This window comes from Hyposmocoma kahamanoa, unplaced genomic scaffold (assembly GCF_003589595.1).
Source record: "Hyposmocoma kahamanoa isolate Upper Pololo Valley unplaced genomic scaffold, ASM358959v1 202, whole genome shotgun sequence".
Taxonomy (NCBI): domain Eukaryota; kingdom Metazoa; phylum Arthropoda; class Insecta; order Lepidoptera; family Cosmopterigidae; genus Hyposmocoma; species Hyposmocoma kahamanoa.
This window is the reverse complement of record NW_020653726.1, coordinates 9,872,869-9,886,224: the sequence shown is the minus strand read 5'-3', so window position 1 is coordinate 9,886,224 and position 13,356 is coordinate 9,872,869. Positions and strand designations below refer to the sequence as shown.

The 13,356-nt window shown below is 38.6% G+C and overlaps 1 protein-coding gene across 1 annotated transcript in view; it reads right to left on the bottom strand.

Annotated features, from left to right (window-relative positions):
• Positions 1–8,959: 8,959 nt before the first annotated feature.
• Positions 8,960–13,356, bottom strand: part of LOC113227113 (homeobox protein goosecoid-like) — a 35,543-nt gene continuing 31,146 nt past the window's right edge. Inside the window, exon 3 of the mRNA XM_026459990.1 lies at positions 8,960–9,172. Within this exon, the coding sequence (XP_026315775.1) occupies positions 8,960–9,172 (213 nt within the window). The remainder of the gene's footprint in view (positions 9,173–13,356) is intronic.

Here is a 13,356-nt window from a genome sequence, read left to right as displayed (position 1 = left end):
TACAAACGTTATTTACAAAGAGCAACCCCTAGAGTTTCTTGCTCATTCTTCTCAGGGAATCTGCCTTACGAATGAGCGATAGAGTTTAACCAATGTGACGATTTCAAGTGTAATAATGCTATGAAATAAAGACTATTTTGATTTTGACTGAACATATTTACTATGGACTATTCTAAGGTAAGTGGAATAGAACGATGAATTAAAATTTAATAGTAGATCGTTAGGGTTTCTTTACTTAGTTATACTTCAATTAAGTTAATTTCATAAAATAATACTGATTACTTACCAACGAAATTATAATATGAAAACAGTACGTGCATACTAAAAGAAGTGTTTGCCTAATTAGGACGTTTGTTTCCATCACACACGAGTCTTTAAGAAGATGCCTGTGTGCATCCTTGTGAAATCCCAAAAGAAAACCTGTGCCCCAAAACCCAACGAAGGAACGTAGCTGTGGTGCATGATAAGTTTAGGTATCTTAGCAACTCCAGTAGCAATAGAGCTCCTCGTGAAAGAGTTCGTCCAGGGAAATATTGCTATCTTACCTATTTCTGCCGCCAAGCAGTAATGTCAGCATTACTGTGTTCCCGTTTTGAAGGATAAGGGTGCTGGTGAAATTACAGGCACATGGGACATGTCAACTTGCCTCGTGTGAGAGAATTAATAGGACTCTATTAGGAATGTTGGCGAAGTATAAAGGAGGCAAGCAAAGAAATTGGTGTAGCATGTTACCATTGGCGCGTTTCGCGTACAATTGTAGTAAACATAGTAGTACCGGGTTGTCACCATATATGGTATTGTTTGGTAGAGAACCTTTATGTGCGTCAGATATGGAATTGAGAATTAATTGTGTCAATGTTGCGGAGAACTTGCAAGATAAGGTTTTGAAACAAGCAGCCTTGGTCGATGTGGTTAAGGAACGAATAAGAAGGAAATGCACGCATGCATGCAAATGAACAGAAATGCAATCATGATAAGAAAGCAAAAGTAATTGTGTATCAGCCAGGAAATTTGGTAATGATATATTGTCCTAGGAGGGTTTCCAACAGAAGTGTATAGTTAGCGAGATTATTTAAAGTGCCGTATAGGGTAGTAAATCGGTTGAGTAGGGTTGATTATATTTTGAGGAAAATAGGTGTGAAGAGGAGTAGATCCGGCAGGCAGGATCTTCTTCATGTAAAAAGGATGAAGAGGTTCTTCAGTAGATAGTGTAAGGATTTTCTATTTCTAATAGGCGATAAGTTATTTATGTTTTGTTGTTATATGTTTATTAATCTTTTGTGTTTATTTTTCATATAGTTGTAGGATGTAGGTCGCTGTTGTAGGATGAAAGTTTTTCTGGCGAATGCAGATAGAGGCTAACATAAAAGGACAGGAGGAGATGGATTACTAACTTGGATGGATATGACTTATTTTATTTTGATTTCATGAACATATTAACCTGTGTATATGTGTATGGTTGTTGATCATTCCTCCAAGTGAATAAGAACTATCTACATTCAAGGGAAAATATATTTGTTTAATTATTATGAATCTTCAATATGATAATATATCATCATATCATATTTACTCCTGATGTTATTTTTGTTGGGATAATTTGTGTGTTTATTTGCTTCGTCCAAATAAAGTAAGAAAACCTGTTGGAACGTGTATAGCTGCGAGACGAGGACTAAGGCAGCTGGGCGATCTATATTGATGTAACCCAGTGAGCATCCAATGGTTGTTCAGGCCTGTGGTGTCGTTTTAACAGCGTGCACGATGAAGATTATTTATTTGAAAATGAAATAATGAATTTTAGTAGAATTATAAAAAAAAGCCTAGCTAGGATTTTAGCTAAAATAAATAGTTCGGTTTTTATAGCTAGAGTTTAGCTAGGATACCCAGATAGCTAGGACAGGTAAGGAGTAAATATGTTGGGATTGTTTGCTTAGGGTGTGATCATAATCTGTTCTTTTAGATAGGTTTTGGCAGATTAAAGCCATAACCTCCTCGGTGGTTTTGTTCGTTGGTAAGATAATAGCTTCCGAGCAGTGTGTGGCTAGTCTATACTTACAGTACCAACAAATTGATGTCATTCATTGATATTCTAGGCTTGAAGAATCTATGTTTTGACAGACACTAGATATATAACGTCTAGTTATGTATGCTAAATTTTATAATATTGTGACCTTCCTTGAAATCGAACATTTTGAGAGTACAAATAATTGGGTCTTATTTAAATTAATGTGCTTTACTCTAAGAGTACTCGTTAGTATATGAATAATACTTGCTTTAGGTACTCTTGAAACGGCTTTAGAAATACAATCCTTCTATGACTTTGATTGAGTAAACACAGCGTGAAAGGAAATCAAGGATCACCAACGCGCACTATAAGTTTCCGGAATGAGTAAGAAAAAAATACTATAAATGGTCAGAAATAAATTTATTGTTTCTGAAAATATTCTCCGTTAGCGTTAATTATACTCGAACGCGCCGCCGTCGCCGCGTTTTTCCTCGCGCCGTGCCCCCGCCGACAAATGCAATCGGCGCGCCATTCACTTTGATCAGGCGCTCCGATCGTACGCACGCGCGTGCATCCAACACGCTTCTGCATTGTTTATGTGAAAATGGCGACGCCAGAAAATGACTTTTCTAAGACAAAACTTATTGTTTTTATAAAATTCGCATAGGTAGGTTCGCATTTAACCTCCATCTCACTTGATGGAAAGAGCCGAGATCGTCGAGATCGACGATGGATAAATGTCTATTCACTTTCGCCATGAAAAGGCCCAAGTTATAACGTTCAGAGAACAAGTCTGCAGGCAGGGAATTCCACTCCATAGCCGTTCGCCATATAAATGTGGAACAGTAACGCTTCGTGCGAATCTTTGGAATATTCACAACATAGAGGTGGAACTCAAGTCTACGCCTAGTCCTCCGATGATGGAAAGGGGAAAGCGGAATTAAATCGTCTAATTCCATCGCACACTCTTAGTGATAAATACTGTAAAATTCCGATAAGCTGGCAACTTTACGGCGGTGTTCAAGGCTCTGCAGCTTCGCCTCCACTAATTCCGAGTCACCTACAAGCTGCTTGGCACGGTTGTCAATTGAACCCAAGTTGGTATGTAGCAGATCCATCCTAAAGGTGGCAGCAGTACTCCATGCACGACCGAATTTGTGCTTGGTACAGCTGAAGCAACTGTCCCGGTGTGTGTGTCCCTATCTACTGACCCGAGAGATAGGGCTTTCCGGAGAGACTACGGGCTCGACGGCACTGCGGGCACTGGTACCCCGCAGTACCGGGCCAAGCCCTGCGCCAGTGATACGCCATTGCCGTCTCTGGCGAACCCCGTCTTGAGTATGGACTCGCTGGGGTTTGTGGTTAGCAGCAGAGATGGACACGTTTGTCTGCCCCGGTTGCATGGGGCGTCTGTCTCGTGAATAGCTAGCGCGTCTTAGTAGCGATCTAGTTGAGGACCTGTATGCGAGGAGACGCGCGGAGCATGTGAGTTGCCCTTTAAGTTGGAAACTATGTCCAGACATTGTCGCAGGACACTGCGACTGGCATCTCCGACACTAGCCCGGAGAGCTAGTAGACGATGAGTTAGATATCCTCCGGTCCCTCCAGCCGCTTAGGTTATTGGGAACTGGAGAGATGTCGTTTTTCGGCGTCGGGAAGTGAGCGTGTCTTACAGCTCCGCCCCCAATGAGGAGATTTGGTAGTGGACTCAGCGTCGACGGCTTAGCGGTGGCAACTGCTAGTTGTGCAATGCGCAACGGGAAGTGAGTGTGTCTACAGCTCCGGTACCTATCTGGAAAATAAGGAGGGTATCGTACGTGCTCCCGAGTCGGCTCACCCGAGGCACTAGCTTCTCGAAGAACCGGATGAAGTCAAGTGACAGAGGTCTGTGAGAACCCTGTACACTGGCGGATCTGGGAACAGAACCTGAACTTGTAAGATTCCTGTGCGCGCACAGGTTATAGTTTCCTTCTCGTATACCCGTATAAGGTTAGGTAGGGAGGGTCACTATAATCAAAACTAACGTAGAAAGATATGGTGCTTGTTCCGGTGTGAAGTAACGCCTCACCCTGGAAAGGATCCCAAGCTTCCTTGCTGTATGTTTGGTCTTGTACTCAACGTATCTGCCGAAGTACAAATTGGACGACAGGTCCATTCCAAGTAGCTGGAGACAGTCGGCTATCGGTATGGATATATCACGAAAAGTCGGAGTCAGCTCAATGGAACTCTGTTTTGTGGAGAATAGACACGCCTGCGTTTGGTAGCGGTAACTGTCTACCTATCTACAACTGTGTTGTCATCAGTATACGCAAAGGTACCTGGAATTAACATATCATTGATACGCAGTAGAAAGAGAGTTGCAGACAGTACAGAACCCTGAGGAATCTATCGCCATATGTTCCGAAGAGTTGCCTTCTAAGACCTCTCGAATCGAATGTTCGCTCAAGAAATCCGAGATCCAATTGCAAAGTGGGAAGCCCATAAAAAGGAATCTTACTTAAAAGATTTGCCGTACGTTGCGTGCCAGATCCTGTCAAAGGCTTTAGGGATATCCAAAGACACTCCAAGTGTTTCACCTTGCTTTTCTATAGCCTTGCTCCATATGTGACAGGCATACACAAGATGATTCCCAGTTGATCGCCCTCTTCGGAATCCGTACTGGCGATCACTGAGGAGGTCGTTGTCTTCAAGATACGACAAGAGACGGTTGTTGAGTATAAATTCCATAGTCTTGCAGAGTATGGAAGTGACTGAGATAGATCTATAGTTGACAGAGTCAGCTCTGCTTCCCATTTTCGGCACAGGTTGCACGTTTGCAAGCTTCCACGACCTGGGAACTACACCAATCTCAAGAGAGAGGCGGTATAGGCGTAGGCGTGTGAGAACAGGAGACAACTCAGGCGCACAGTTACGTAGGACTAGTGCTGTAATTCCATCTGGCCCGCTTTCTTTATTCACATCTAGATTCCGCAGAGATCTAGTTTTTATGGCGTATGGGAATTGGCGCCATAATGCAGGCAGCCTGAAGTAAGATTACATCCAGACGCAAACTCTTTACAAAGAGTGACGCAAAAAGATTTGCCTTGTCTTCTGCAATGTAGGCCAGCGAGCCGTCCGGCCTCAGCAGAGGTGACATAGATAGGCGACAAAAGGTAGTTAGTGAGTTTATATTTAAAGATGTTTTGTTTAAAAACTTATTTTGTCAACTTCTGGCGTTGCCATTTTCACTACGCATTCACAATATGGAATCGTGCGCGTGCGTACGATCGGAGCGCCTGATCGAACTGATAAAAACTTTATTACTATTATAGACAATACGTTATTTTATTTTTTCCTTTGAAAAAGTATTTGTATAACGGTTTTTGTAAAAACAAATACCAAAATACAAACTCGTTTTAGGGTTGCGCTCGCGCCGCCGTTTGGTCTGTTATTGGCGCTCATGTCTAGCGTTAATGCACTTTTTCATACGAATGAACCAATTTTGAAAACATTTATGCCACTTCTCCGTGACAATCTCTGAAACATATATTTTTCATATATTTTTGGTCGGTTCGAATCCGACCGGATCGAAGGAATTTTTTCTGAGTGTCCCATTGACTTACAATTATATGGACGTCGGGTCCGCGCTAAAAAGTGTCCGCACTTGTAAGGCGCTAAAATCGTATACAGAGCGCGACACTCCGCTTTAGTCTTCATTTGTTCTACGGACAGCGCGATACTGCGATGACATAACAATTTAAATTTCGAATAGGTTGACTTGGGACATTTTTTCGTGGTTTTTGTATTAGACCCGTCGTCCATTTATTTGTAAGTCAATGGAGTGTCCGATCTTTGTATTAATGATTACAACAAACTAGTGGAGTAATTTCACAAAAAATAATTGAATATCTATTCAATAAAAATTTAAAATACAGTGAATAGCGACATCTCTCGCCAGGACTAGTAGCTGTAAAGGTACTAACTGGGTGATAAATCTATCATAGATTTCTCATAGATGGCGCTACGACTAAAAAGTCGTTGAAAAACCAAATACAAAGCGACGCAAGCATATAGAAAAATTCGTTGGGTCCGTTGGTTCGTTCCGTGGTTTAGTTGGTATAGCGTCTGGCACGGTATGCAAGAAGACGTCGGTTCGAATCCGACCGGATCGAAGGATTTTTTCTGAGTGTCCGATCTCTGTATTAATGATTACAAAAAACTAGTGGAGTAATTTCACAAAAAATAATTGAATATCAATTCAATAAAAATTTAAAATACTTTTCATACTCTTCGTCAGCCTCCTGGTTCTTAATTTTTGGAAATAAATAAAAGTCACAAGGTGCCAGGACGGGACGTTACGCGGGATGGTTTATAAGGTCAACGTTGTTCACCTTCAAAAATTCATTTGTGTCTGGCCGTGTGGTGCAAGATGATACGGCGTTTACGGTTATTTTTACTGAGTTTGTCAATAACTTCCGGCAAACAAATTATCGTGTACCAATCACTATCCACGGTACAACGATTCTCCAAAGCAACAATAGCCACGTGCCCAGTTTTATTAAAAAAAGAAGCAATCATCCGCTTAGAGGCACTTTGCACGCGCGCCACTTTGGTTGGTTTGTTTTGCTGCTTTGTTTTGGGATCGTAACTATAAATCCATGTTTCGTCACCCGCTACTATGTCCCACACCAAATTTGACGTCCCTTCGTTGAATCTGGTAAGCATGGCATTGCACCAAGTGACCAATCCGTTTTTTGAGCTTCAGTCAAATTGTGTGGGATCCACTGTGAGCACAGCTTTTTCACACCCAAATGTTTGTATAGTATTGATTGTATTTGACTCATGCCTATGCCTAAAGATGGCCGAATCTCATGGTATGTCACATGCCTATCTGTTTTGACCATACGGCGCACAGTATCGATGTTTTTGTTGTTCACAGCAGTGGACGGGCGACCATCACGAAATTCGTCACTGAGATTCACACGACCGCGTTTGCATTCTATTCTATCTATTCTATTCATATAAATAGTCGTCTTGCATGGTGCTTAGAAAATCATACTACGAAAATTTTCACGAATTAAATCCAAAGTGATGTAGACAACCAATTTCTAAAATGACGCCACAATATAAAAACAAGTGACAGTCAGATGAAACAAACAGCATTCTACAGCCAAAGAGTAACATTTTCAAATGTTGTAATTACTTTTTAAATATAGTTTATGTAAGTGGCCAGTTCCGGAAACTTATAGTGCGCCCTATGTATAGCTGTACTTCAGAAAAAAATCGCTTATGGTAAAATGTTGTGTCCGTTGAAATTTTTTGTAAGGGCCAGCGGAAACCGGAGGTCGGGAAGGCAGAGGACATTAAATTTATCAATTTACATTTTCTGTTATAACTATATAACAAATATTCGCGATTTAAATCCTGATAAATAGTTTCATTTCCTAATTGAAGTAAGGTTTAAATTTTAATGCTCTTAGACCTCAGAATATCGTGACGCTTATCTCTCTGCGACATTGTAGAGAACTCTAGAGCGGGGCGGCGGTATGCGACGGAATCCACCACCATATGCCGGGAACCACTGGATGAGCCTGCCTGAATGCGCCGGGGATTTTTCGACTGCGTAGTCGCTGATGGAACAGAATCAAATCCGAACGACAGCGTGTCGGCGGATGCCGCGGAATTCCACCCAACTCTGCGGTACACTGGCGGATGCTCACAGTATCGTAATGGATATCCCTCATCTGCTGCCGGGCATAATCCTCTTCGGTACCCTTCCCCGCCTTCCGCCGGTTTGCGCTGGCCTTATTTATGGCCCTAAGTCGTCACTTTTGAAATGAAGTATAGGAAAAGGTTGCGTTAGTCGTACCACCGCCTAAGTCATACTCCAGCCATATTTGGTCTCACATGCGTAGGAAGTAATATCTAGTAATATAAATTTGAACTATTAAGTTAAGCAAGTTAACAAAAACAAACCAGTGGCCGGCCGACGTTCGTGTTGGGAGAAATGTGAATCGTACCCCACGACTAACGCAACCTTACCTTTTTATACAATATATAACGTGTTTTTATGTCATCGTTATCGATTTTTTTATTTCTATGCTCTTTATTTATATGTTCAATTTTGCACCGCCTTGAAACGCCAGTAAGGTTATTTCTTTCATTCACTGGTTGGAACACCCAATAGACGAATAAAACTGCATTGTTATGTTGAATTATTTTACGTCATTTCCCTCATTGCTATTACAACTTGTAAGTATGTTACGTATGGTTTAGATATACATTGACAGAAAGTTCTATTAGACAAGAAAATACTACAATACATAAAGAAATCGTAAAAAAAACAGAGATATACGTTATAGTAATTGTTGAGATTCCGATAAATAACTGAAATCGTTTAAATTAGTCATGTTTATATTGGGTACATGACGTGCAAATTATTGCAACCAACAATGTAGTTAATACAAGAAGGGAACATTAGTATTACATATTATTATGTTTAAGCTCTACAATCTACGGGTATTTATTAAAATTGTTCTTAGGTACTACTACATCAATATAGATACATAGAAGATAAATTACTATATACTATCTAACATTAATTGCGGATAATAATATTTTACACCATAACGCTGTTTGGCTAAGTAGCAAATTTTTGTTCCTAATTTCACCTTACTTTACCGTTACTACCATCCAGTCTAAAAATTATGTTTCCGAAAATATCTCCTAAGCACAAAGATATTTATTTACTTATCAAGTGGACAAACATGTAGTATTCGTCTTTTCAACACTTAGACATCAGCACTGTTGTAAATGCAACGTGACAACACATGACTTAACATTATTATTTTCGGTAAGCAGTTACCAAAAAGTAAATATTTGTCAAAAATTTCTTCTTTTTACTATCGCGACTCCCAAACAACCTTACCTAATGGTAAGAGATCACTTTTCAAAGTTTTCTTTACATTATTAATTAATTCAAGCCACTTCAACTTCTGAATCTGAATCGTCAGAATACTGACGCGGCGTAGGCGGTGCTGGCAAATGGTGCGGTGTTGGAGACAGGGCGGGCGCAGATCGTGAAACCAGTGGTGCCCGACCACACGCTCTCTCTTCCTGTAGCTTACGGAGTCGCTCCTGTTCTTCACGTTTCTGCTTACGCCACTTTGCACGACGGTTCTTGAACCATACCTGTAAACATTTTTGCTTATGAATATATTTCTTATAACTTCAGAACATGCTTGAAAAAATAATAGAAAACGAAAATGCATTTCATTTAAACATTTATATTCTACTTTACAAATATGACGTCCTTTATACAAACACAAATAGAAAATATTCAAAACACGACCTCATGTGCGAAATTCCAATTCAAAAAAAAAAAAACTAAAATTTTGATGATAAAATTCAAAACAGTTCGTTTTGTAAAGCCGATCAATGCAGTCTTATAAAACGGCATGGTATTTACGGACAATTGGAGCGACCTAATTTCGAGATGGAGCTACTGAACCAGTTGCTTGAAGAGATACGAAAGTTTTGTAACCAATTTTTTGTTAGAAATCATGGATTGGCGTGGAATTCTAGGTAGTTGTCTAGTTTGTTGATTGTTGGCGGTGCTTCCAGACGAGTGGGCACGCACAAGTGCCGGCATGGGAGCGCCCGGCTGCGGGTGGTCGCCATTGTGGCAACTCGCCGTCACAACACGGCGCAGCGGTGGCCTCTCTAATCCATTCCTCATTCATAAAAATTGTCTATTCCAATTATTTGTAGTTACATAAACTTGTAGTTGAAAAATATAGCCTGAAGTACATAACTATAAAGTTGTGATAGCGTATTGATAAACTTATAATGAACTTTACAATAAAGTTCATTATAAGTTTATCAATTTATCATATTTATCAGGCCCATTTGAAATTTAAAGTTTTCAGTAGAAGACTTGCTGCCCAATTTGCGAAATATTAGACACATTTACACTTGGATGTTTTATGTATTATACTTTTCTTTAGTTATACATATCTTGAATACTACATGACAAACAAAAGCTCTCTTCTCCATTCTTCAATATTATGAAAAAGAAGATCAGCATTAATAGCCACAACACCTGCAAAAACTCTCTAAAGATTCCATATCACATAGCGCTTTAAAATTAATTCGTTAACGATAGCGCCTTTGTCGAAGTTAATTGCATTACAAGAGTCGGTCGGTAGCTCGACAAAAAGCCCCATTAACTTTTAGGGAACGAGTGACGGGGTTTTCGCACTCGTCCACCCGTCGCCCGCCCATTTGGCGGCACTCGAGCGGCAAATATGGCCGCTGCCACTGCCAGACTCCGGGGCTCCGAACTACGGACTGCTAGCTCCTGTTCCTTATATCACACCCACCGCTTTCGTATCGAGGCTTTTGTCCTCGCTCACCCACAATAAGATTAGCCCAACGCGCCTTTGTGTACCACTGATTGTATTTGGTTTAACTCGTTTGCTGTTTTCGTTGTTGGCTGATAAGTTCATTCTAATAAAGTCCTTCACGCAAGTTGCTGGTACTTATATTTCAATTCTGCGAAATGAAATAACGCCCATTCAATATCGCAAATGCTTTGACTTCCTTCCATTTATTTGTTTATTGAGTAACGAGCCAATAATGTAGAACTTATCACAATGTGAATTTTTGCTTTCATATTTGCTATAATTTAGATACCTTACAATGTTTACTGTATGAAACTGTCTTGAATTTCTTTTATACATTTGCAACTAGTGAAATTGCAATGTAGTTTTATTACAAAATGGAAACTTCAATACGTAATCAAACATTACCGTAAAAGAAACAGAATGCGCTTAGAAAATATAATAAGTAGTTACTATTATTAAGTAAGCGCATCAATATGTTTGAAATCATCAAAATAATTGTGTTTAATTAAGGTGAAAATGTGTTACAGAGGAAGGGTGGATTATTGAACTAAGCGCATAGTGGAGGGCTGTAAAGTTTCCCCGCATATGAAAGCTTCAGCACCTGCATTATGTAGGTATTCCCTATTGTTTTAAAGCTACTCCGAGTGAATTCCTAAATTCTGTTGTACCCCAATGCAGCGCTCCAAAGTATCATGCATACATAATTTCGCTGCCAGTCTGCGAAAGATAAACAGAGATTTACAGGAAAGCTAAATTGTAAATTTGAACATATATCTTTACAATATACATTATCTGTGTAGGAAGGTATTGTTTTAAAGATAATCTTCTAACAGGTATGTTTGTAATAACTACTTAAACAAGTGTCTAAATTGTCTCTTTTCCGCATTGGAGCCCGTCCAAGATTCGCCTAACATAGTTTCAAAAAGTTACTTAATTAGTTAGTACTTAGTTAGTCCATTGTACGGCCCGTGTGTTATCGTAAATACGATATAGTAGCACTGGTAACGGCACGGTTTTTTCTTGTTTTTTTAATTCCCTAATATAGCGTTCGAGCTTTACACGAGAGTGGCAAATGGCTGAGTGGATCTGGCAGTATCGACGGACTATCCAGTCTTACGGGACATAGACATGAATGTTATTTCATGGTTGTTTTTGAAAGTTCGACTAGCGTCATTTTTGTTATCCCTATTGTTACATAAAACAAGATCATGGCATAAAACTAATTTGAATAAAAATAAAATGCTTAAGAATATTAATAAAAACAAATAACAAAAACGATCCCAGAACTGAATCAAAAATAAATAGAACAATATCGTTATATTTTACGGTGGCCATTTTGAAGTATGCGCCTCACTTATATGAAAATTAAATAAATTAATTTCAAAACAAATACCATTTAATATAATTTTTATTTGGACCAAATTCATTTTCTATAATATAATTCTTGTTTGATATAACATTCACATTTTATTAAAAAAAAAATTGTAAACCTCATATTAAAATCCGGTGGTGCGGGGAGAGTTGTTTTCCTTAATATAGTTTACAATGCTGAATTTTTATTTCGACAAAATTATTATTAATTTTATATTTATATTATTAATTGCCAGAAACGGATTTGTTTACGTTTCCGAACATGTTTTCAGGCCAAATTATAATTAATATAATATTAGTATTAGGAATACCGTTTTTCGGAAATAATCCTATTTCTAGATGATATGAAATTTAAATAAAATGACGTTATTTTAAGTGTGGTATATAATTTATGAACGTTATTAAAAATGAGTGTTAGTGTAAGTGGTCGGTATAAAAATTTAAATTATATAAAGCAAGTTTACATTAAACGTTCATTATATGAAGTGATTTTTTTTTCTAGAATTTAACTGCCTCAGTGGCCGAACGGTTACCATGCCGGACTGCCACGCAGAGGTCTAAGGTTATAAATGATTACACATCCAAAATGAGTGCACCTCACTTATTTTAAATTAACAATGAAGTAATTTCAAAGGATATACCGCAAATTCAATATAATTTTGAGTTAGATTAAATTCATTTCCTACAACTTAATTTCATACAATTCTCGTTTGATAAAATATTAGTATAACAATCATTTCATATATTCTATCAATTCAGATAATTTTCATAAGTATAATATCACTTTTATAAATAATAAGGTTAAACCCTTTTCTTTAACTGCCTCTGTGGCCGAATGGTTACCATGCCGGACTGCCACGCAGAGATCCCAGGTTTGATTCCTACATTATTTCCTACATATTTGTATGGCCTACATTTATTTCTCTCGTGAGTTTGGGTGTAATTTGTGTTTGTCTATGTGTGTGTCCATGACACCCGCGACACAGGATTTCCCTAGTGCGGGGCTATTTTGAGTATGTGCGATATTATTATTTTTATTTCGTGGGACGAATTCAAACGACGGAATGTTAATAAATTGTAAAAGGCATATCCATATTATTTTTTCGTGGAGACAATAGTGTAGTTTAAGTAAATATGCGCTCGCTTATCATATCACTAGTTATAACACGGATTTAAATTTGTCACAGATCAGTCGATATATTTAACATCGAATCTCGATTTTGGTGATTGTGTCCATTACTGAAGTTTGACATATTGTGTCGTTTTAGTCAAGCTACATTTTACGGAGTATGGTTCCCGTACAATAAAATCTACGTCATTTGAGTCCTGTCCTACGATCGCCTATAGAATAGAAAAACATGTATTGTAAGACCACAACACGAAGATACGAAAAAGAAATTCATAACACTTAGACAAACAAATGAAATTAAAAAGAATTAAAATCACAAACAAAAAAATACATTAAACAAAGAGACAAATAGCAATAAACAAAATATAACGACTATTACAATTCGTGCTGTCATTTGTGCGGCTATGGCGTACGTACATCGAGTATGCGTACGTATAACGAACCTGAATGTCGTTAATTATGCTGTCGCA